The sequence below is a fragment of the Lactuca sativa genome, chromosome 4 (genome assembly GCF_002870075.4).
Source record: "Lactuca sativa cultivar Salinas chromosome 4, Lsat_Salinas_v11, whole genome shotgun sequence".
NCBI classification, from domain to species: Eukaryota; Viridiplantae; Streptophyta; class Magnoliopsida; order Asterales; family Asteraceae; genus Lactuca; species Lactuca sativa.
The window spans coordinates 267550998-267577085 of NC_056626.2; the positions used below are offsets into that span (position 1 = coordinate 267550998).

The following is a 26088-nucleotide window of genomic DNA, read 5'->3' on the forward strand; positions in this document are numbered from 1 at the left end:
TGCCCGCGAGGCGAGATACAGAAGATGGAGCAAGAGCTGTGGAACCTCACTGTGAAGAATGCGAATATCGATGCCTACATATCGAGATTTAGTGAACTATCTCTGTTGTGCCCGGGAATGATCACCTCGGAAGGAAAGAAGATTGAGCGATTCATCTGGGGACTAACATCACCAATTCAAGGGAATGTGATAGCTGCGAACCCTGAAACATTTGATAGTGCAAAAAGATTTGCAAAGAAGCTGTATGACCATAACAACAAGAGGGGCGAGAAGCCAGTGGAGGCTGAGAAAAAGAAGGAAAGTGATGGCAAGAAGGGAAAGAACAATAAGAGGAAGGGGCGCCAGGGCCCCGAGACCTCTAAAAAGCAGCAAACAGTGGCGGTTAATGCTGTCACCACACGGGGTCCAGCCGCACCACATGCTCCAGCCTCAGCTGCTTCAAATGCTTCAAGACCTTATTCCGGTAATCTTCCCAAGTGCAATAAGTGTGGTCTCCATCATAATGGAGAATGCAAGGATTTTCAGTGCACCCGTTGCAACCGAAGGGGACACACTGCAAGGTACTACAGGACTTACCCTCCCCAGAACCAAAATCAGGGGAACAACAATAACAACCATCGCAACAACAACAACATCATCACTGGCGGCAGCAGTGCAGGGCCTAGCCACACCTGCTATGGGTGTGGAAGGACGGAGCATTTCCGCCGAGACTGCCCTAATAACAACAATTCAGGAAACGGAGGAACAGGAAGGATGCTGACCATGGGTCAGGGAGAGGCGATTCAGGACCCCTCAGTTGTTACCGGTACGTTTCCCCTAAACCACACTTATGCATGCATCTTATTTGACACCGGAGCGGAGCGAAGTTTCGTAAGCGATAAGTTTAAACATTTATTAAAACAACAACCCCAAAAGCTAAATGAAACCTATACGGTGGAAATGGCCAATGGGAAAACCGAATCCACTGGGGAAATCTACACCGGATGTACCCTAACCCTTAATCAACACGTATTTCGAAAAGACCTAATGCCAGTATCAATTAGGAGTTTCGATGTGATCATCGGCATGGACTGGTTAAGCCCCCACCATGCTGAAATTATGTGTCACGAGAAGGCCGTTTGTCTTTGTCTCCCAAATCACAAAACCCTAGTAATTTACGGAGACAAACCTAGCATGAACCTTCGCCTCATCTCGTGCATCAAGGCACAAAAGCACCTACGAAAGAAGGATTCGGCATTTCTGGCTCACATAGTGGATAAAACCAAGGAAGAGACTAACATTCAAGATATTCCGGTAGCGTGTGAATTTCCAGACGTGTTTCCTGAAGATCTTCCGGGAGTACCCCCAGAGAGACAGGTTGAGTTTCGAATCGACCTCGTACCAGGAGCAACTCCTCTTGCTAAATCACCCTATCGGCTGGCTCCTGCTGAAATGCAGGAATTGTCCAGCCAACTCAGTGAACTTATGGACAAGGGATTTATCCGACCTAGTTACTCGCCATGGGGAGCTCCAGTACTCTTTGTCAAAAAGAAGGACGGATCCTTTAGGATGTGCATCGATTACAGAGATTTAAATAAATTCACAGTCAAGAACCGCTACCCACTCCCACGAATCGATGATCTATTCGACCAGCTCCAAGGAGCTAGTTATTTTTCTAAAATAGATCTACGGTCCGGATACCACCAACTCAAACTCCGGGAAGAGGATATTCTGCTTTCCAAACCCGCTACGGACATTATGAATTTGTCGTAATGCCCTTCGGTCTAACAAATGCACCTGCTGCATTTATGGATCTGATGAACCGGATCTGTCGACCATTCCTAGACAACTTTGTCATTGTCTTCATTGATGACATTCTCGTTTATTCCCGAAGCGAAGAAGTGCATGGCCAACATCTCCGACAAATCCTAGAAACACTGCGATCAGAGAAGCTATACGCAAAACTCTCCAAGTGTGAGTTTTGGCTCCGGAGTGTGAACTTCCTAGGTCACGTAGTTAGCCAAGAAGGAATTCATGTGGATCCCTCTAAGGTCAAAGCTGTTGAAGGGTGGGCAATCCCGACAATGCCCACAGAAATTCGTCAATTCTTGGGCCTAGCAGGCTACTATAGGAGATTCATTCAAAACTTCTCTAAGATCGCCAAGCCACTTACCTCGCTTACGCAAAAGGGCGTACCATTCAAATGGACAGACAAACAAGAGATTGCATTTCGGACATTAAAGCAAGCTCTCTGTAGCGCCCCTGTACTATCTCTACCGGAAGGAACGGAAGATTTTGTAGTCTACTGTGACGCGTCAAATCAGGGCTTAGGATGCGTTCTCATGCAACGTGGGAGAGTGATAGCCTACGCATCCCGCCAACTAAAGACGCACGAAATAAACTATACGACCCATGACCTAGAGTTGGGAGCTGTAGTCTTTGCCCTAAAGATTTCGAGGCATTACCTTTACGGTACGAAGTGCACCGTCTTCACGGATCACAAGAGTCTCCAACACATCTTGAACCAGAAGGAGCTGAACATGAGGCAACGAAGATGGGTTGAATTGCTAAACGATTATCAGTGTGAGATCAAGTACCACCCAGGCAAGGCCAACGTGGTAGCTGACGCATTAAGTCGGAAGGAGTACTCTAATCGTCGTGCGAAAACTCTCTCAATAACCATTCAATCTCATCTGGCCACCCAAATTGCAGCAGTCCAGTCAGAGGCCATGAAGACGGAGAATAGAGCAAGCGAAGCATTACGCGGGATGGAGAAGAACCTAGAGGCAAGGGAGAATGGAGTATACTACTTCATGAACCGAATTTGGGTCCCTAAAATCGGAGGATTTAGGGAGGTTGTTATGAAGGAAGCCCACAAGACACGATACTCCATTCATCCTGGTTCAGACAAGGTGTATTTGGATATTAAACAACACTATTGGTGGCCTAACATGAAGGCGGAAATTGCGACCTATGTTAGTAAGTGCCTTACGTGCGCCAAGGTAAAGGTGGAGTACCAGAAACCCTCAGGATTGTTACAACAACCGGTAATCCCTGAGTGGAAATGGGAGGGGATTTCTATGGATTTCGTGACCAAGCTACCCAAGATGTCGGACGGACTTGACACAATATGGGTAATAGTCGACCGACTGACGAAGTCTGCCCATTTCCTGCCTATAAAAGAATCCTACAAGATGGAAATATTGACATGTTTGTACATTCGAGAGATCGTGAGACTCCACGGAGTACCAGTGTCTATTATCTCGGATAGGGACAGTAGATTCACTTCGCGCTTTTGGCAATCTCTCCATAAGGCACTAGGAACTCATCTCGACATGAGCACCGCGTATCACCCACAAACGGACGGTCAAAATGAACGAACCATTCAAACGCTTGAAGACATGCTTCGCGCATGTGTGATAGACTTTGGGAAGTCATGGTATACCCATTTACCTTTAGTCGAATTCTCGTATAACAACAGTTATCATTCAAGCATTAAGGTCGCTCCTTTCGAAGCACTATACGGGCGTAAGTGTAGATCACCGTTATTTTGGGCTAAAGTAGGTGACACCCAACTAGCAAAAGCACTCACGTCAGATCAGGCGCTTACGGGGCCGGAGATCATTCGTGAAACCACAGAAAAGATCATTCAAGTCAGAGCCCGATTGCAAGCCTCACGCGACCGACAAAAGAGCTATGCCGATAAACAGCGAAAGCCCTTAGAATTTCAAGTCGGAGATCGAGTACTGTTAAAAGTCTCGCCCTGGAAAGGAGTTATTCGTTTTGGGAAGCGGGGAAAACTGAACCCACGATACATTGGACCTTTCGAAATCGTCGCCCGAATAGGTCCGGTAGCATACAGACTGCAACTACCTGCAGAGCTAAACAGTGTACACCCCGTGTTTCATGTCTCTAATCTAAAGAAGTGTCTATCAGATGAAACACTCGTCATTCCCCTTGATGAGATCGAAATTAACGAGAATCTCCTGTTCGTTGAAGAACCAATTGAAATCATGGACAGGGAGGTGAAGCGTACTAAGCAAAGTCGCATCCCGATCGTGAAAGTACGGTGGAACGCAAAGCGTGGTCCAGAATTCACGTGGGAATGCGAATACCAAATGAAGCAAAAGTACCCTCACCTATTCTAGCATTCTCAAATCTAGCTTTCAAATAGAATTTCGGGACGAAATTCCCTCTAACGGGGGGATGATGTCACAACCGGAAATTTTGTGTCTTATAATAACTATACTTAAGTAAAATGTTGAACCAAAAACTCAAGAGCATGTGTGATGCTTCAAAAACTTCAATCAAATACATCATACAAGTACTACAAATAGTCAACAAACAATTGGAAACCCTAGAAGTTCTTGTTTAGGTCCATTTTGGACTAGGACTTCCTTATTGGACCCAAATGGACCAATAAGCTTCCAATTTGACTATCATGGGCTTAGAACCCTTAATTGGGCTCTAATTGGACCCACATTCATTTATTTCAACATTTTGGGCCATATTGGGCCTAGAATGAAATAAATTAAAAGTTTTGAACCATGATTAACCTAAACTAGCCCAACAAAGTGTTAAAATCATATTATATTTCTTTTAGGTCAAACTCATCAAACCTAACTCTATATATTGGGCTTAGGGGCATTAAAGCCCAATACTCTCTTTTCTTTCCAAAATTTCGGCCCAAGACAAGCCCAAGAGGAGAAGTTGACTATTACCATGCCACCTCATTTTTATCTCTTGGTTTTCCATGCAACATGTCTCATATCTCCATGCATGTATCACTTCATGTCTATTTCTCTCTCTCTCTTCTTGTTTCGGCCGTGAGCAACACACATACACACACAAATCTCTCACAAACTCTCTCTAGATTACTCAAGAAACCATCCTCCCTCTTCATTTAAAATCTCGAAACTTTGCTTGTGCATCAAGAGGATTTCAAGAAAATATCATCACTTCTTGGTAAGTTACACATATCTAAGGAATTTATAACTCTTTTTCTCATGATTAGATCCTTTCTCTTAAACAATTTTGGTAATCATGCTCCTAGAAAACTCCTTAAACTCAAGATCTTCATCAAGGGGTGCTAGGGCCAAAAATCACCAAACTTTCTTCCATCTTTTCTTCAAAAACGAAACCACACCCTAAGGTGAGCTTCATACTCCCTATTTTTCTGTTTTATAAGTTTTATGGGGGGAATACAAGTGAAAGTGTAGATCTATATGTGTTTTGTATGTCTTGTATGATTTCTATGCTTAAATATGTGTTTTTGTGTGATTATGATGATGGATCTAGCCATAAACTCCTAAAAATCGAGATATATTTTAGGTGAAATGATGTTAGCATAACTTATATTATTACATACAAGGTATTCCAAGAAAAATGGCTAAGTGACTTGATAACATCTTCTTTGGGCTAAAAACTCAATTTTTGGACACAAAATGTTAAAAATATAAAGTTAATGGGCCCAAATTGTCATATTACGAATTCTGATGGATGAGAGGAGTCAAAACAGTTTTAATAAAATATTTTCTGGAAATATACTCATTTGGAGGATTAAAAATATGAATTTCAAGCTTAATGGGCTAAAAATGACATTTTCGGCCCAATAGGGCCCAATATGCGAAATTTTCTATTTTGGAGGGCTGAAACTGTGTTTTTCAGTAAAACTGTGGACTATTAATGTTATAAATCCTTTTCAAAGGTTAAAAATGCTTTTCATAATTAAAAAGGACCAAAGTTGCAAAAAATTTCCAATTTGGGCCAAAAATGTAAAAACTACGAAAAAGAGGGGTTACAATAGACAAAACTGTATTTTCAGGGATTAAAACTGTTTTCAACTAAGAATATGCTGAAAAATGTCAATTGCAACAAGTTTTGGTGTTAAATGACAAGAAAAATGGTTTAAGGACTAAACCGGAAACTTATTTATTCCAAAGGTTGAAAAAGTAAATTTACCAAATAAAGAGGGGCTGAAAACAAAAAATTCTCAATGTTAATTCACTACATCCTATGTGATTAAATAATGGCACTACGGCTACCGACGAATTACAATACACAACAATACTAAAAATCGTTATTAAACGAATTGATTTGGTCTCGAATCAATAACAACCCGAAACTACTAACACGACGATAACTCGATTCATACAAGTAACATTTGGGAATTCAATATACACGTGAGAGTGCACAGACGTCGACGCACCATCTTTGGGCCCCAAAGTGTAAAATCTTGTTTGTTGGGCCTAGCTAGCCCAATGACCTGATCTTTAGGCCCGAAGACTTCAACCTTACGAGTTGTTGGGTCTTACATGATCCAACACAGCGTAAAAGGACTTTCAATGGCTTTTACACTATTGGTCCCCAAGGGTCCTTTGGTACGGCTAGTAAAGTCGGTTATTCAAATGCGAGTCGGGTCAAGGGCCCTTCGCACTCTTTTTTTTTTATCCCCAACCGACTAACGGAGTTATCGAGGTCTTCGTGCCCTCTTTCTCTTCGGATGTGGGACTACAAGAAGTCAGGGCGATTGGATTACGTGAATAGTACGGACGACGCCTACGGGATCGTTAGTATAGTTGTAAACTGGTCGTTTGCGTAACGCGTGTTTATAGCAATTCACCATGCGCCATAATCCAACGTCGCCTGGAATCAATGACTTCACACGCCGCGATGGTTCTACAACTACATGGAATTCAAAGTGTTAGGAAAACCCCTGTTTTCCTAGGGTTTTTCAATACATACGATCTTCGAAATGTACACAAGTTTCATGAACAATTTTTACAACTATAGAAACAAACAAGCATACTTATGGATCTTCACAAACTTTTTATAAACTCTTTTCAGAAAATATCGGATTTTCTGGTAATTTTTCAAAATAATACAGAACGTTGCTTTTCAAATACCGCTTATGAACTCACCAACATTTCATATGTTGACGTTTTTCAAAATACTTGTATTCTTAGGTAACAAGTGAACCAAAGGAAAACGTACTCAGTGATGGCTTGCCGTTTGTTTATCTATGAACCGAACAATTTATTTTTGGGAATGTAATGCTAAAACAATGTACTCAGTGTAAATTTTATCAGTTGTACTATATTAATGCATGGTGACGAATGATGTTATGTTTCATATATATTCAATGTTATGGTATTCAATTAAGTCACAACAGCCCTCGGACGTTTCCGCCGTTTGGTTCGGGGGTGTGACAGGTTGGTATCAGAGCTTTGTTTATAGTGAACTAGCATATCTAGCCACACATTGATATGCAACTATAAACCAAAAAGAGGGACTAACATAACTCTGAACAAAATAAGTAAATAAAACACCCTTGCTTGCATTAGGAATAAGAACATAACGCCGAACCGAACAAAATAATGCTAGTATCTCGGTTAATTCAGGATTGTTCTTAGTGGTACCAAGGAGTGGGTGTAGCCTGATCAACTACATTCTCTCCAAAGTACAACTAACACACGTTTTGATGAGATCGGAATAGCTAGGGAACCTAAAACTATACCCTTTTAGCACCAAAAAGAGAACGCCTGTTTAGCTTATGCAATAGTCGTGGCACCTTAGGAATAATGTTAGCGTATTTACACACTCTCGCAGACAGCATGGCTGGTTTTCATCATCCCGGGGATCCCTACTTCCCTTACCAGGGAAACAACGGATGGCTAGAGGAGGAGGAGCCTAAGGAAGTGCCTGAGGAGGAGCCTGAGGAGGAACCTGAGGAAGACCCCGAAGAGGAATCTGACGGGGAACCGGAGGCAGAAGTCGAGGGCGAGCCTGCTGAATCAGAGGAAGACGAAGGAAGCCTCGAGGAGGATACTGATGGCTTGCCGTTTGTTTATCTATGAACCGAACAATTTATTTTTGGGAATGTAATGCTAAAACAATGTACTCAGTGTAAACTTTATCAGTTGTACTATATTAATGCATGGTGACGAATGATGTTATGTTTCATATATATTCAATGTTATGGTATTCAATTAAGTCACAACAGCCCTCGGATGTTTCCGCCGTCTGGTTCGGGGGTGTAACACACCCGGGGAAGGCCAACGTGGTGGCCGATGCGCTTAGCCGCAAGGCGGCGCCGATCAGGGATGTCTGCTTGAGGATGACCGTGGTGACTCCCCTGTTGGAGCAAATTCGGGAGGCTCAGCAGGAGGCTATCAAGGAGGAACATCGGAAGAGCGAGCGTATAGTGGGTCAGGTTTCCTCCTTCGATTATGATAGCCGAGGACTGTTGACATTACACCGTAGGTTGTGGGTGCCATATCTCGGAGGCGTGCGCCAGATCTTGATGGAGGAGGCGCACAAGTCACGTTTCTCTATTCATCCCGGGGCGACGAAGATGTATAGGGATCTTCGTCTGGATTATTGGTGGCCCTGCATGAAGCGGGATGTGGCATGGTACGTCGAGCGGTGTTTGACCTGCAGGAAGGTCAAGGCCGAACATCAGAGACCGCATGGCAAGATGCAGCCGTTGGATATCCCACTGTTGAAATGGGAAGATATCACGATGGATTTTATCACGAAGCTTCCCAGTACCGCACGTGGAGTGGATTCGATTTGGGTCATCGTGGATAGATTGACCAGGAGTGCTCATTTTATTCCGATTCAGGAGAGTATATCGGCCGAGAAATTGGCCGACATCTATATCAGAGAGATCGTGGCGCGGCACGGGGTGCCGGTATCGGTGATCTCGGACAGGGATGTGCGTTTTACTTCCAGATTTTGGAAGAGATTCCATGACGAGTTGGGCACTCGTCTGCATTTTAGCACCGCCTTTCACCCGCAGACGGATGGTCAGAGCGAGCGGACCATCCAGACTCTGGAGGATATGCTGTGGGTGTGCGTGCTAGACTTTGGTGGTAGCTGGGATACCTATCTTCCCCTGGCTGAGTTCTCATACAACAACAGCTACCACACGAGTATTGATCGTCCTCCATTTGAGATGTTGTACGGACGAAGGTGCAGGACCCCGATATGCTGGGGTGAAGTTGGCCAGAGAGTCATGGGGAGCACCGAAGTGGTGCTCAAGACGACCGAGAGGATTCAGCAGGTCCGGAGCAGACTTCAGACTGCTCAGAGTCGGCAGAAAAGTTACGCCGACAAGCATCGATCCGACTTGGAGTTTCAAGTCGGGGATATGGTTCTCCTGAAGGTGTCGCCTTGGAAAGGCGTCATCCGATTCAGGAAGCGGGGCAAGTTGGGCCCGAGATTCATCGGACCGTTCAGGGTTGTAGCCCGGGTGGGCAAGGTGGCGTATAGGTTGGATCTGCCAGCCGAGCTCAGCCAGATCCACAGCAGTTTCCATGTTTCTCAGCTGCGGAAGTGCTTAGTGGACGATTCAGCGATAGTGCCGTTAGAGGATATTCAGGTTGATGACAGCCTGAATTACATTGAGCGCCCAGTCGCAATCCTCGACAGGAAGTCGAAGGATTTGAGGAACAAGAGGGTGGAGCTAGTGAAGGTGCAATGGCAGCACCGCAAGGGTTTAGAATGGACTTGGGAGCCGGTGGACGAGATGATGGAGCATTACCCCGAGCTGTTTCAGGATCAAGCAGCAGACTTCGAGGACGAAGTCTAAAATAAGTGGGGGAGATTTGTAGCACCTGGTTCCTGGTACGTAAATCTTATTTGAGTATTTCTCTTCTTTTAGCCTTGGACTCGCCGAGTAGATGCGGGACCCGGGACACGTTTAAGTTATCGACTCAGCGAGTCCATATCCTGGACTCGGCGAGTCACAGCTGTTGGACGAAACCCTAAGTTTCAGGGGTTTGCACCCTATTTAAAGGACATATCCGCCCCAACCTCGCCCCCATTCACCCTCAGAGCCCTGTATCTTCCTCTAGCCGTGTTTCCTTGTGAGTTTGAAGTGTTTTTGTGGTATTCTTGAAGTTCTTAAGGGAAAAAGAAGAGGGAATCAAGAAGAGGAGAAGGAGGCCAAGCATCTCTGTGTCATTCCAACGTTTCCCTTAAGGTATAGCTCGTTTCCCCTCTGTTTTTAAGCTTATTGTCCCTTATAGCTCCATTAGAGTCCTTTTTGAGCCATTCCTAAGATTGTGTATGCTTGTGGGTGCGTAATAAGTTGATTGGCCTCTAGATCTAGGCAATATTGAGCTCCAGGAGCTCAGATCTGTTAGCTTTATGGACCCATGTTGCTTGTTCACCCTAGATCTACCCTTTTGAGGCATTTTGAACCCTAAATCCATATTGGTGAATATCTACACGTAAAGTTGGAAACTTTACGTTTGAATCGTGTCCTAGAAGCCCAGATCTATGGATGGCATGGACTGGAATCGAGCAAATCTGTGTATTTAATAGGTGCATGGCAACGACTCGGCGAGTCGTTCATGTGAGTCGACGAGTCTTCTCGCGAGTCTTTGAGTTTGTCCCCTTTTCGTAGTGTCGAGTGAGCAGTGAGTCATGGGGTGTGACTCAGTGAGTCGGAAGCTGAACTCATCTATGGAGGTACTCGGCGAGTCAATGCCCTGACTCGGCGAGTTCAAGGCAATCTCCTTAGATCAAGAACAGACTCGGCGAGTTGTTCATACAACTCGGCGAGTCTTAGCATAAGTGTTCTTCGGATGAAGATGAACTCGACGAGTTGTTCATACAACTCGGCGAGTAGGATGAAGGACTTGAGTATCTGTTAAGAAGGAGAACTCGTCGAGTCGTCGCCTAACTCGACGAGTAGGAACGGGATTCAGGACAAACGTTTGGGTAGGGACTCGGCGAGTTGGAAAGCCAACTCGGCGAGTCGGGTCAACTGGAAGTTGACCCTGATTTTGACTTAGGTCATGATCAGGGGTAAAATGGTCATTTTACCCAAAGGACAGTTAGCAGTGTTTGATTTAGTATGTTGTGGGAATTGCAGCCGGAGGATTCCCGGAGCAGCAGCAGCAGTCAGCCCGTTCCTGATCAGTTCAGCAGCTACTTTGAGGTGAGTTACCTTCCAGTAGCGGTGGGTCTACGGCCACAATGCCGGCCCACCATTAGGAGTCGTATGTTAGATGATTGTCTTTGTGATATCATCATGGTTGCTACTACCTGTTATGTTGTATGCTAGCATGATACGTTATATGTGATAGTAGTAGAGTTCGGTTGTTAGGACAGAAGGGTAGTCAGACACCCCAGAAATGTCTGACAGTATGTGATGATATGTTTGTATGCTGGCCTGTTATGTTATGCGATAGAGGTAGTAGGAGGGGGACCAGTCCCCCGAGGATCGGTTGTTAGGACTGATGGGTAGTCAGCACCCCAGAATGGTTGACATGGGTAGTCAGCACCCTAGAATGGCTTGACACGGGTAGGTCGGCACCCCATAATGGCCGTACCGGGTAGTCAGGTACCCCAGAATAGCCTGGCAGTATGTGTGTTATTTGTTTGTATGGTATGTGGTACGATGGGGGAACTCACTAAGCTTTGTGCTTACAGTTTGCAGTTTTGGTTTCAGGTATCTCTTCGTCGAAGGGGAAAGAGCTGGCGCGGTAGCAGCACATCATACACGCACTCTGGTTTCCGCACTTACGAGATTCACTGGGATTTATGCTCTGATATTTTGATGGTTGTATGATTTGACTTTTAGACATGGTTTACGTTGTTATGGTTTGATCAAACAATGTTTTTAACTATTAATATTTTCTAAAGTAATGTTTTTAAAACAAAATTTTTGGTCGTGAAATTTGGGTCGTTACAGTGTGTCTACTAAAAAGATTGACCTTTTTATAGTAGAGTATCCATTAATCGTTTACTAAATTTATTATATAAGTTATAAAACCTTTGAATTGTTAATCATTATTAAGAGACTTTTGAGTGGTATTCATTAAAATAGGAGGTTTCAAATGCATGAGGTGTTTGCAAATTTTTATGGGGGTTTCAAATGCATGAAGTTCAAGGAAAAATGCTAGTTTTATAAGTATGTATAATATGATGATAATACCATTTGCTTCATATATCTATATGTTCGTATGAATGATGGGAAAGGAAAACAACAATCCTTCATATTTTATCAAAAGTTCTAAGACATTTTTTTGACATGTGTGTGATATTATAATTCATTTTATGTTGAATAGGTGTATATGTATTGTTTTCAAGTTAAAGTAAGCACACTCTCATTATGGATATAACATTATGGATATATTTGTGTGGCATTTTAAGATAAAGTAAGGACATTAAAATTATTTAAAATATTCAATGGTCATGATGGAGTGAATTGATTATTTCTATTTTTTCAATAGAGAATTTGGAAGTGGCACAAAGCAATATACCAAAACAAAATAACTATTTTTAAGAGTACTATTTTAACCCAAAGTAACTATGATATACATTTTAATGTTTTTTTAATAATACATCTTGATTGCCCAATTAGTTATTATTGATCCCCATTTTATTATAAACAATTTTTTTGAAGCAAACGAAACATTTTAAAATCAATATCTACTCTAATAAATGAAGGTTTTTTTTTGCCACATGTCATACGCTCATTCAATTTGTCAAATGTCATTTTGTGGTTATTTTGAATTAATTTCTTTTCCATGTCATTTTATGAGTTTATCTATTTTAATAATTTTCACATAATATTTTAATATAATAATCACAATAAATGTAGTAATAAATGAATATAAATTTCATTAATGGGCTTACCTTCTTATTTTTAAATTTCCAAACTAAAGCTCATTAGTTTATTTTGTTTATTTATTTAAATTTAAAAGATAAAAAAATCAATTTTAATAATTCATTATTTTGCTTATTTTCTTATAATTCAAAAGTTCTTAAATAGGGTTTTCCGGAGAGGTAATAATAAAAAATTGAAAAATACATTGTTAAAAAAATAAAAGTAAAATACTATAATAAAAAAATAAATGGATAAACATTTACGTTAAATTTATAAATTAAAATGATTTCAATACTACAAAAACAACTTAAAATATTTTGAAAATAAAAAACCATATTGAATTATTACAACCCTACGACCCACCAAACGAGTAAAAGGGGGCGTTCGGAAAAATTAGCTGGTAGCGGGTAGCGTGTAGCTTGTAGTGTTTTGTTAAATGTTATATGAAGTAGCATTTGGATTTGGAGTGTTTTGTTTAAAATAAACGCTAGAAGCTTGTAGCGCTGAATGAGGCTTTCTGTTCAAAACATAGCGTTTGTCAAACCCTAGAAGCTGGAAGCTCTCAAACTCTCCGTGCCGAACACGCCCAATGTTTTGAAACAAGTTAAAATGTTACAGTTATTAAAAGTTAACATTATGAATGAGTGATTAATTGCAATTTGCAAGGAAGCAATACATTTAATTTATCAATGTTTAAGGATTGTAAAAACAAAATAATTATCAATATTGTAACTTGGTTATACTTAAATTTTTTTATGATTTGATCTGATAGTCGCAAGGAAATTATTCACCGAAATAAATTAATCATTGTCCGGAAACTATTTATCGGCATCGCTTTGTGTGAAAACACAACTAGTAAATTAAAATGAATGTTTGGAACCGAAAAAACAAATTGTAGTTGTTTCACATTGAGATAAACCATTTTTGATAAGTTATTCCCCCATTTATTAAAAACTTTCAAATGCTTTTTTAAATCTTATTTTTTTATACCACTATAAACTAACTAGTAAGCTATAAAATTAAAAGGTTACTTTTTTTTATCATTTTAATTAAAAACTCTTAAAAACCCCCCTAAAACACACTTTGTTGTACATACTTAAAAGAAAAGGATAAAAGCATCATACAATAACAAAAAAGAAAAAAAAATCCCCATACTTCATAATAAAAATAGCTAAATGGTGAAGGGGGGAACTTATTAAATAATAAATTAAATTTGAAAAAATGGGGGCGCCGATTTCTTTGCGCCATCGTAGGCAGTTAACTTTAAACAGCGACATCAACGCATCCCCTTTTTAAGCATTTATATGCGGTTTGTTATCACCCAACACCATCCCTTTAATCATGAAAATAAAAAAAATAAAAAATCCTTCATTTGACAATTTTTCAATCATATATATTTTTACCATTAGTAATATTTATTTGCTTTTGATAACTTTTATTTTTCTCAAATAAGACACAGTGTTCTGTGTTTAGACAAAAGGAAGATTATATCGTCTTAATGATCAATCAAATTGTCTTTATATGAAATTCTTTTTAGGTGTAAAAAATATCATGGAAAAAGTGGAAAATACATATTAATTAGTTATAATGCAAAAGCAAGGTTGTAAAAATCACTTGACGTTAGCTAGTCGGTGGACTGGGGTTAAGGGATTAATTGGCCAGACGGAGATTAATCGGATGATTAATCGGGGACCATTAATTGCTAATTTGTTGAATTTTAAAAAATTAAATATGACTAATATCATATAAAAGTTCATAAATACCACTAATATCACAACAAAATAGGTTATTATGATTAATAAAAGAGTAATCATACCTTAAATAGTTTCTATTGAGATATAACTTCTTCAAAATGTTAAAATTTCTATCAAGTTCTACTCTTTCACTCATTGTGTATGCAATGATTAATCGCTAGGCGTCCTCTAATCGGTCGAGTAGCGCCTAGGGATTAATCGGGACCTAGTCGGATGCAAAAGTAAGTTTTAGGACATACTTTGAATAACTTATGTAATGCGTTATTTATATCATTTAAATGACTATTCACAAAACAAATTACGTACAAAATCATTTAAACGTTTAAGAACAACTCTCCATGTAACACGTGGATAACCACCAAACACTTTAAGTAAAAGATATACGAGAATTCGTTATCCGTTGAATTTTATATTTCTATATTATATTTTATTATTTTTTTAGGCAAGTGGCATCTACTTGGTATGTAGGCAAAGGGAACTTGTACTTTTTGATTTTGTAGTGCTTCCAAAGACTTTGATCTTTTGTTTAATGAGCATTTTTACGTAATAATTTTTACGTAATAAAGTTCTATTATTCACAATTATTGCAACAAAAGAATTAGATGACATATACAACTGTATTTCAGTTCAGATCCCTTTTACCAATTTATGTATAACTGTTCCATTTTTCTATCAATTTATGTAATAATATTTTATTTATTAACCAATTTATGCAACTGATATTAATTATGTAATAACGTATCAACTTGTTAAAAATGCTACCCATAAAATATTGCATCCTATGCTCTAAAATGAAATTACAAAAAAATCATTTTATTGCATAAATTAAAAGAAATCGTTATTACATAAATACAACCATATAGAAACAATGTGTATTTGTAGAAACTTGACATATAATGATCATTTGCGTATATTAAATCTGATATGAAAAACTATCTATATGGAAATAAGATATATAATTTCTTTAGGGAAAAGCATAAGACCCTAATTGGTGTGCTAATAGTAGTAAAGATTACTTCGACCATAATAGACAATAGAAAGGTTTACAAGAAAAGCCTTAATTTGCGTAATAGTCCATCGTGATTGGCATGGTAAAAGCACTATAAAGACCCTTTCTCATTCTTCAAACAAGAATCACACTAACTAACTTCGTCTCCTAAAAACTGTTTATATGGATTTTCAAAAGGGAGTTTCTTTCTTCCTGGCATTCTTGCTTTGGGGCAATATTGTCCAGGCTAATCAAAATTACAAGGATGCCCTTGCCAAATCCATATTGTTTTTCCAAGGTCAACGTTCCGGGAGGTTCCCGACTTCCAATGGCATCCCTTGGAGAGCCATTTCCGGCCTTTCCGATGGCTCCCTAGCACATGTATGGTTATTACTGTTTTTGTTACCGATACTGATATTGTTACTGGTATTACTATTAAAACTATTATGACATTTGCAGGTGAATTTAGTTGGAGGGTATTATGATGCGGGGGACAATGTTAAATTTAACTTCCCGATGGCATATACAACGACAATGCTATCATGGAGTGCATTGGAGAACTCGAAGCCGTTGGGCCCGCAACTTGAAAATGTGAGAGAGGCAATTAGGTGGGCGACGGACTACCTTATCAAGTGTGCAACAGCGACTCCGGGCGTACTTTATGTTGGTGTTGGGGACCCGAATGTGGACCACAAGTGTTGGGAGAGACCGGAGGACATGGACACGGTTCGAACCGTGTACTCGGTCTCTCGAACCAAACCGGGCTCGGATGTTGCTGGTGAAACCGCAGCAGCTTTAGCCGCTGCCTCCTTGGTTTTTCGAGTGGTTGATAGTAAATACTCCAAGTTGTTGTTGAGAACTGCAAAGTCTGTGTTCCAGTTTGCAACACAATATAGGGGTTCTTATAGTGACTCCCTTGGTTCAGCTGTTTGTCCATTTTACTGTTCTTATTCGGGATATAAGGTTGTCTTTTCTTTTCATTTATCTTTGCATTTTTTTCACATGACAAAACAAAACAGGATCACAGGATTTTTGAACAGAATCCTGGCTCCTGGCTAGGTTGTCCTCTGGACAAAACCTGACTATTTGTTTTGTCCATATACAATCTTTTTATAGTTATGATGCAAAAAATTTGAAAACTGATTTTTATTTTTTTAATAAAAGGATGAATTATTGTGGGGAGCTGCATGGCTGCTAAGGGCGACAAAGGATGCATCCTACAGGAGTTTTATAAATTCCTTAGGTGCGAATGATGCAACCGATATATTCAGCTGGGACAACAAATATGCGGGAGCTCGAGTTCTTTTGTCTAGGGTAATGACTAATTTTTTTCAGTTATTTGGAAAAGTTATTGAGTTTTATTAATTTTGTTTTCATTGCTTGTTTTCTTAGGGGAGTTTGGTGGCAAATGATAAGTCATATGAACCATTCAGACAACAAGCCCAAGATTTCATGTGCAAAATTCTACCTAATTCGCCTTCTTCCACTACACAATATACTAAAGGTATAGTAAGACCCTGTTTTTTTTTTCTTTCTCATCAATTTATGTGTTGTCTAAAATAATGATGTTTAAAAAAATGTCTGAGAAAATGGTGACATACTTTGGGAAATGAAAGGAAAAGATAAATTATAAGAAATTTGTAATGCGTTAAGAACTACAAGCAAAATTTTTAACTTTCTTCTTGAATCATTCTTTCTGCATTAAGTCATAAAGAAATGTTACTAATCAATAAATTACAATTATCACATAAAGATTATGTCATTCTATTTATGCAGGGGGGCTAATGTTTAAACTAGCGGATAATAACCTCCAATACGTGACATCCATAACCTTCTTGCTCACCACCTACGCCAAATACATGAAATCAGCAAAAACCACTTTCAATTGTGGCAACATCATGGTGACCCCAAACACCCTAATCAACCTTGCAAGGAAACAGGTATTTTTTTTATGCTTTTAATCGCTTTTCTTTTTATCTTAAAAGACTAATTTGCCCCTAGGAAATAGCATAGTTGATTCCGGGATGGTATACTTGCATAACTGGTCAAGGGTTCAAACAATACCTCTGTTATTTACAGAAATAAAAGACTAATAGATGCATATATATGTGTTTTTCAGGTGGATTATATATTAGGAGACAACCCGATGAAGATGTCTTATATGGTAGGTTATGGTGCAAATTACCCAAGAAGAATTCATCACAGAGGATCCTCATTGCCTTCACTATCAACTCACCCTCAAACATTTGGCTGTGAAGGAGGTTTTCAACCATTTTACTATACTTCAAACCCTAACCCTAACATACTAACGGGTGCAATCGTGGGAGGTCCAAACCAGAATGATTTCTTCCCTGATGAACGAACTGATTACAGTCACTCGGAACCTGCTACATACATTAATGCGGCCATGGTTGGGCCTTTAGCTTACTTATCTGGGAGATAAATTCCCCCATTACTATAAATTATACATTTATATGTCCTCGTTGTATCAAAACTGAAAATCAAGTATTTCCCACCTGTAAGGAGAAGGTGAAGTATAAGTATTTTAAGTTGCAGCAATTATATATAGTTAAACAATCTCTATCATGAATTGATTATAGTTTAAAACAAACATTTGGGACATTAAAACCTATATCACTTAATCCCTCCCAAATTCTATTATGTTTTTGCTAATTTGCAATCGATGGAACAAATTACCACAAACGAGCAATATAACTTGTATCGAGGAAGTCTAAACAGATAAACTTGTTATCCAATCGAAAGTGAAGCATGAAAAATTTGGGGGATATATAGCGTAAGTGCGTAACCTGTTGTGAATTCGATTTGCTTCGGCTACTGTTGAGTTTGAAATTAATGTGCATTGGAAAACACGAAATAGTATTGTGGGGACAGCAGGTTTTGAACTTCGAAGTTTGAAGGGGAAAAGGGGAGGAAAGAAAGCAAAAGTGTGGTGAGAATGTTCGTATCAGGTTAATTAGATCTTTTTCTTTTCTCCAACAATCACGCTTGAGCTTTTACTTTAAAATGCTTTTAAAAACAATTTATGAAAAAAAAAATTATTAATTTGAAAACTAATGTTTTCAAGTTCGTAGAATACAAAAACCAAAAACCAAAAAAAAAAAAAAAAAAAACGCCAAAGGTGTTTGAAGTTTCTGAATTACAAGGCAATTTCTGTTCGTTCTTTATTTTGACTTGGATAAATTGCATTAGAATTAACAATAATGTGTGTCGATTTTTTTGGAAACTTTCAACTACACATCTTATATCGTATATTTTAGGGATAATGACTTGAAAGGGTAACGAACTTTCGAATTTGTTCACATTTAGTCACTAAACTTTTTTTCGTTATCTATTTGTCATTGAACTATTGAAACTGTTCATATTTTACCCTTATGACCGGCTATTATCGGTCATAAGGGTAAAATGAGAACAGTTTCAATAGTTTAGTGACAAATAGATAACGAAAAAAAGTTTAGTGACTAAATGTGAACAAAATCGAAAGTTTGTTTTCCTCTAAAAAGTTCAATGACTAAATGTGAACAAACTTCCTTTTGTATTATGTTTTAGCAAATAATTTATTTTTTTTTAATTGTAGCAACATTTGTTGATGAAGAAATCTATGAAATAAAAAAATAAAAAAAAAAACCCAAAAAATATATTAAAAAAACGAAAAACCGAAATCGAAATAAAAACCAATGGTTTGGTATTTTCAAAAATAAAAAATCACAATTTTCCAATCTGATTTTGGTTTTACAAAAATTCAACTTTCGGATTTCCATATCTAAATCCATCCTCTTTTTCAATCCAAAACTCCCCCTTTATGACATGAGAGAGAGAGAGAGAGAAAGAGAGAGAGAGACATGTAAACACCTCTATATAAGGGGGTCCATACCACATGTAGACGTGTGCTTGAGAGATGTAACATTAAGAGTGTTAGTGTGTGTTAATTATGTAGATTTAGATCTAGATCCTTTTTTGTAAACATCTTTCATAATCGAATGCATCTCTTAACAAAAATAAATAATTTGCTAAAATATAATACAAGAGGAAGTTTGTTCACATTTAGTCATTGAACTTTTTAGAGGGAAACGAACTTTCGGTTTTGTTCATATTTAGTCACTAAACTTTTTTTCGTTATCTATTTACCACTAAACTATTGAAACTGTTCACATTTTACCTTTATGACCGGTAACAGCCGGTCATAAGGGTAAAATGTGAACAGTTTCAATAGTTCAATGGCAAATAGATAACGAAAAAAAGTTTAGTGACTAAATGTGATCAAAGTCGATAGTTCGTTACCCTTTCAAGTCATTATCCCTATATTTTATGGAGTGATAAAGTAACATATAATTAACTATTTATAATTATTATTTTTTTTAAAGAAAACAATATAATTTCAATCAATAAAAATATTTCAAAACTAAATAGGATGTTTATATGATAAAACGAGATGTCTTTTTAATCAGCCACATAGGTTATCACCAAATTGATGCGTTGTTGATAATTAGGTTGAAAGGTATCATGACCAAGCTTTGTGGACAGGTGGCAAGACCACCACAAATGTGTAGATCATCACCAACCTTATGTGGTAAGATCATGGTTGGTTTTTGTAGATAGCATGACAAACCACGCCTAATGAAGAGATACACAACATTAAACTTTCTTCACCATTTAATTATATAACGACCCGAACTTTTCATTCTGTCACAAGGTTAGTTTTCATTATGTTTCATTGTTAAATTACCTATTTGGTTGGTAAAATTTAACTTTTATGGGCCAAACGTGCAAGGAAATTATACTTGATCATATATATGGGTCATGGTCTCATTTTCTCATAATTTAACGGCCTAGAATAAAACTTATCAAGTATTTAAAGAGGCAAACCCTAAAATCCTGGAATCACTTCATTTTGGAGCCACCAAACCCTAATTTGTAGCCTCCAAGTCCCTTTGAAGTGAGTTCATAAGTGTGGTTTCCATTCTTTAAGTTTTGGTGAAGATCCAAGAAGGTGGTGTGGTGTTTTTTGGTGCTTTTCGAGTGGGGATTCTTCTAGTAGATATCAAATCTCCCTTCCATCCTTCTCTCTCCTAGAAACTCATCATATTTCAAGACGTATAAATGACTTTCTTACCATTCATTTCTATTTTCGAGTCCTTGTCTTAATCCCTGAAATATGTTGTGATGTTTGTCAAAAGTTACAAATTTGGACAAAATTGTTAATCTGTTTTCTGAGGGCAGTAGGGATCAATCTGTTCTGAATTAGACAACACCCTAAAGAAATGAAATTGTAGGAAGTCGATTCTAATTTCTAGAAAGTCCGATAACATCCTGTTTGGAGTTGTATACTATGTTTTACGCTTAAAACACTGAACAAGGGTCAGGATGTGAAACTTCAAAATATGAAACTTAGACTTTGTTTTATGTTTTGATTTGCTTGTTTCTAATCGGGCTTTTATGCAACCTTTTAAGGCGCTTAGTGGTCTACTGGAGAGTGTTTTCCTCAATACATTTTTTCTCATAATTTGGATTTGAGTTGTCATTTTTTATGTTGTTTAAGTATACGTGTGGGAAATTTGCATGCTTTAGTACCAGTGTGTGGTCTAGATTATTGTATGTGATGTCACAATATGAGTTTAATGTGATGTTTGTTGGAGATCTGGATACCCCTTGGATCGTGTGAACACTTTTCTAACTGATATTTCTACCCTATGCCTAGGTTGCAAGAATTCAGCCTAGGATAATCCAACAGGACACTTACGAATCTAGGCACAAAAATCGTAAACCAATTTGCTAGAAGGATTCTATGTTCGTCTGAAGAAAAAGAGTTAATGGTTACGTGTATCTTCTCAAAGAGAAGAGCCATTTTTATTACAAACGAGACTTAGGGTTTTACCTCTTAGGGTTGGCCATCATGGGTTTGCTTTGGAAGCAAGTTAGGAAATCTGGAATTTAATGAGGAAAACAAGGGTTTCCAAAACTAACGAATTTCATCAGCGGGACCCCAGTCAGGGGCTCTGCCCCCTTGAACCTTGTTAGGGGCGCTGCCCCTGACCTCAGAATTGTCGTCAAAACGTCATCTAATTTGATCTTTTACATGTATGCACCCCGCACATACCCGCACATATATTAGAGTACAAATTATGAAGTCTTATAGCTCACATGTTAGTTCCAATTACATAAAATGACATGATGACACTAAAATCATCAATAATGTTTGGGTTTTAAATTTGTAATGAATTGCAGTAACAAATACATTAGGGGAGTTTTTTTATGCTAAAACCCTTAATATGGTTAATTTGTGCATGAAAACAGTGGTAAATTCATGTTAGTGGTGAGATTTTGGTTGGTTTTAAAATGTGAAATTATGCATGCCATGATTATACTATAACATGTTTTGTATGGAATTAGGGAATGCATGTTATAAAGTATGTTTCTAAAAGGTGCATATCCTTACATGCGTATGTGTGTTTATATTTGGTGAATTCGAATATCTACATTTTTAGTATGACATTTGATGTAACATGATTTGATTTAATAATTAGAATTCAAGCATGAATACATAATATGGAATAGCGAGGTGTGTATGACCTATATGAGTGAATTAATTAATTATAAAATTAATTAAAATGGGGAATACATATAGTGGGGGTAAAAGGATATTAACCTAAACTTAGGTGTGTGCCCTATTGGATGTTGTGGTGGAAGGATATGATTAGATAAAAGAGCTTAAGCCAAGTCGATTTCGAGTGGTTTTCTAGGTAACCATTTCGAAACATGGTACCGGTACATGTCGATGTATGGGGATTGGAATGATGTTGGCTACTCGGAGACGTTAGATCAAGCATCACATTTCAATGATGGTATACGTGTGGAAGTACCATTGTACCACGCTCAAACTATTGGATTAGGTGTCTAAGCCCATAACTATAATTGATATGTACTTGACCCGAGAGTAGCATGGTCTATTTGGGTTGCCTTCACCAGAACAATCTGACAGGATGGATATTTGACAAAGAGGCTATTTATGATGTATTAATATATTAAAAGTATAATATATTAATTGTGAAATCATATTATTTAATTAGTGTTGATCAAGAATTAATTTGGATTACTTTTGTGACAACCGTCAAACTTCTGGTCAAAGTCAAAGTCAAGTCAAGGTCAACGGACCATCTGGTCAACTCAACTAGTGCTTATATGTTAGGAAATTCTTTATGTTTCTTAATGTTCAACTATAATTCCTAATGAAAAGTAACACTTGAAAGTCTCAAAAGTTCAAAATTTAAAACCCTAATTTGATTTAGGGAAGTAACAGCTCTATAAAGCACTATTGAGTACCCTTCGGGGGTGTATAACACTCAAAATAGAATGTATCTAAGTCTAAGAACCATGCACTACGAAGAAAAACACTAATAAAGGCTCCCGGCAAAGTCTCTCCTAATCTCTCCTACTGTATCTCTCTCTCTCTCTCTCCCCCAAATCTCTCCAAGAAAATGAAGTATTTTCTCAAATCTCTCAAAGAATATCAAATCTCTCCAAGAAAATGAAGTCTTTTCTCAGATCTCTCCAAGAATATCAAATCTCTCCCAAATTTCTCCAAGAATATGGAATCTCTCCCAGCATGTGAAATCTCTCTCAAATCTCTCCAAGTATGTGAAATCTCTCCCAAATCTCTCCCAATATGTGAAATCTCTCTCAAATCTCTCTACGTACCTTCCTCAGTCGAAAATAGCCCAAAACCGGAGGAGAGAACTAAAAAAGACCCCCTTGGTCCGGAACCCTCCTGGTCCGCAACCCTCTTAGCCCGGACACCCCCTAAGGAACCAAGAGGAAGCACATTTTCGGAACCTCCCTTCTTAACTTCAGACCTTGCACTCCAGAAGCCTCCCATCCGCACCATTTCGCAGCTCCGGAATCCCTTTACCTCGCTTCGGTTCGGAAACACCTGATTGGTCTGGACCACTGACTCCGCCTTCTGACTTCGGAACCGAGGAGATGCTCCGGAAATTGAAACTCAACTTCAGATTTCGCCTGGTTGCTCCGAACTTGCGCAAACGAATATGGAATCCTTCTCAAGCCCCTCGGACCCTCGCAGGAGCATCATCCCACTCCGGATTTTCATCATTTTCGGACTTTTTCACCATTTTAAGGCATTTTGACGCCGAAAATCACACCAAACTCGTATTTTTCATGTCCTAAACCCCTGAAACTCCTATTTTATGCCAACATTAAATATTTTAAATATATTTATATAAAATAAAAACCCATGATTTTAAGAGGATCCTAAGAAGATAAAGGAGTTTGACTTTATGATGTGATGCTAATTCCTCATTTCCCATGCAAATCCCAAATAAACACACATTATCCATAAGAAAAGAAGCTCTACCCACCAGTTTTCCATGCAAGTGTCAAGTCACTCCCTTATCCTCCCCTTTAGATACGTGAATCTCTTTTCCTCCCTTATCCCACTTCCTCATCAGTAAACTCCCGAGAATTCTCTTAAACTCCTTCAAGACTCAAGCTTCATTCCTTCAAGGAAAATTTCCAGAATCTTTGGTAAGTGTTCATCCTTCTTGAATAGTTATTTTTCCTCACCATTCCTAAGATTTCACTATACTTACACATAAATTATTCTTAGAATCATTTTGAAGTCCCAAGAACTTTTCAAGTGTTGGGAAACTTGGAAGCTCCTCATCATCTCTTCAAATCTCCCGCAAACTAAACCAAGGTGAGCTTCATACCCCACCTTTTTCCTAAGCTTTATTGATTTTAGGGGAGAGTACAAGTCACCTCTTTTTCTAAATTCTTGAATGATTGTATGTGTATGTGTGTTTAATATGTGCGTTGAAATATTATCATTTTTGTATATATATATATATATATATATATATATATATATATATATATATATATATATATATATATATAACTCTCTGTGAACATGAGGTCTCACAGAACCCATGAAAGTAAATAATATTTTAATCAATATATGAGTAATACAATTTACAAAAGGAGCCTCCCAAGTTTTTGGGGGTGTTTAAGATGCATCCTTGTATCCATGCTCTTCATAATTAGATATAAAAGTAGTTGAAATAGACCTTGAAATGTTGACACTAAGTCTAGAACTTTGAAATTTGAACTTGGTGTTCCATAAATGACTATTTGTAAACTGTTAAGGGGTTATTTATAAAAATTAGATATAAGTAATGTAACCTAGAATATATGCAAATAGAGCCTTTATGACAGAAAATTTTGCATGTCATAAAGCTACTGTCATAATTTCACAGAAGTCATAAATTTTTACACAAATCATAACTTGACATTTCCCTGGTAAATGAGGTCTCACTCAGTAATATATAGAGAGGAGAGCCATTTTATCCGACTTTGCTAATATTGAATCGATTTGATAAATATTTAGAGAGGATCATTTTCAACAAATGAAACGAAACGGAATATTTAGTCAACAAGTACAACTAGTATTATTATTTGGTAAATAATGAATTTCAACGCTTTGCATGAAACTATTACTAGTCAGACAAAATCTTCACAGTACATATATTATATACGATATTGTACACCCTAAGTCATGTAAGAGTTATAACTAGAGTCTCCTGGAAGGAGAGCGGGAATTTGTGTATAGATCTATATGGGGTTGACACCCCGAACCTTCACTGTTCGCTACAGCTAGACCAGCCAATCCAGGGTGACAAATGTCTTGAACAAAACCGATGCCTGAAGAACGTCATAATAGGCACTCTGTCATATTAGTATGGTTATAATGACTCACTAGAATATATTAGAAATGTATTTATACAAATTTCATCTTCGGTTGAAAATCAACTATTTTGACTACCTCAATGAGACTTTTCCACACCAGTGTTATGTTATTACCAAAATTACTATTTTATACATCAGAAAATATAGGGTTGAATTTGGAAAACGAGAATTAAGACACACATGCAACCATACTCGATTTGAAACAAGAATTACAACCATTTGATAAGAAAATATTGGATTTTCTGGATTTCTAAACTATCATCAAAGTTTTTATACTCAAATGCTTATGAACTCACCAACATATTTTATGTTGATGCTTTTCAAACGACTTGTATTATCAGGAAATCAATAAGCAGGTTAGGGATTGCAGATTCAAGCTTATTTTGTTGTATTTTGGGAAATTTGATTACTGATGTTTCTTTTGTGTACACTTGAAAACATAAACATGATGTAAAATAATGTAAGCTTGTTATATTTATGTATGTTGTTTGGATTTGCTATGTTTCATTTATATGCAATCGTTATGATACTACACAATGAAGTCACCCGCCTCCGGACGTTTCCGTCGTTCTGGTCTGGGGGTGTGACAGATTAGTATCAGAGCATTGTTGATAGTGAACTAGTATATCTAACCATACAAGATATACAACTATAAATACAATGGGACTAAAACACTCTAACTAAAAGTATACATAATTTCTAGGATTATATCATAACAAGAACAGACAAGATAACTTAAAGGTTGAATACTACAGTCAAACTTGGACAGTTGTGTAATTATATTTGGGATAAATATAGCCTGATCAACTATATTTATTTGAGATATGACCAACATGTGTTTGGGAGTGGTAGTAGTGTTGCAACAAGCCTAAAGCCTCCCAACTCGTTATCCAAAAGTTTTAAGAACCAAACCTAAAATAATTAAAATACTATAGTAGTATTTTGGCATCTTATCTATTTTCTCGTAC

At 38.0% G+C, this 26088-nt stretch overlaps 1 protein-coding gene across 1 annotated transcript; it reads left to right on the forward strand.

The window, feature by feature from the left end:
- The first annotated feature begins 15480 nt into the window (after positions 1–15480).
- On the forward strand, positions 15481–17933 carry LOC111911652 (endoglucanase 9). The gene is made up of 6 exons (XM_023907404.3): positions 15481–15724; positions 15803–16306; positions 16508–16657; positions 16736–16847; positions 17120–17283; positions 17463–17933. Exons 1-6 carry the CDS (start codon positions 15527–15529, stop codon positions 17784–17786), a joined length of 1452 nt encoding a protein of 483 aa, XP_023763172.1. The 5' UTR covers positions 15481–15526; the 3' UTR covers positions 17787–17933.
- The last annotated feature ends 8155 nt before the right edge of the window (positions 17934–26088 follow it).

What these genes read in the sequence shown, in the direction of transcription:
- LOC111911652 (XM_023907404.3), top strand. Translation starts at nt 15,527, where the DNA reads ATGGATTTTCAAAAGGGAGTTTCTTTCTTCCTGGCATTCTTGCTTTGG. An exon ending in CTCGAGTTCTTTTGTCTAGG is followed by an intron (nt 16,658 to 16,735) that starts GTAATGACTAAT and finishes TTGTTTTCTTAG; the next exon opens with GGGAGTTTGGTGGCAAATGA. An exon ending in TCAACCTTGCAAGGAAACAG is followed by an intron (nt 17,284 to 17,462) that starts GTATTTTTTTTA and finishes TGTGTTTTTCAG; the next exon opens with GTGGATTATATATTAGGAGA.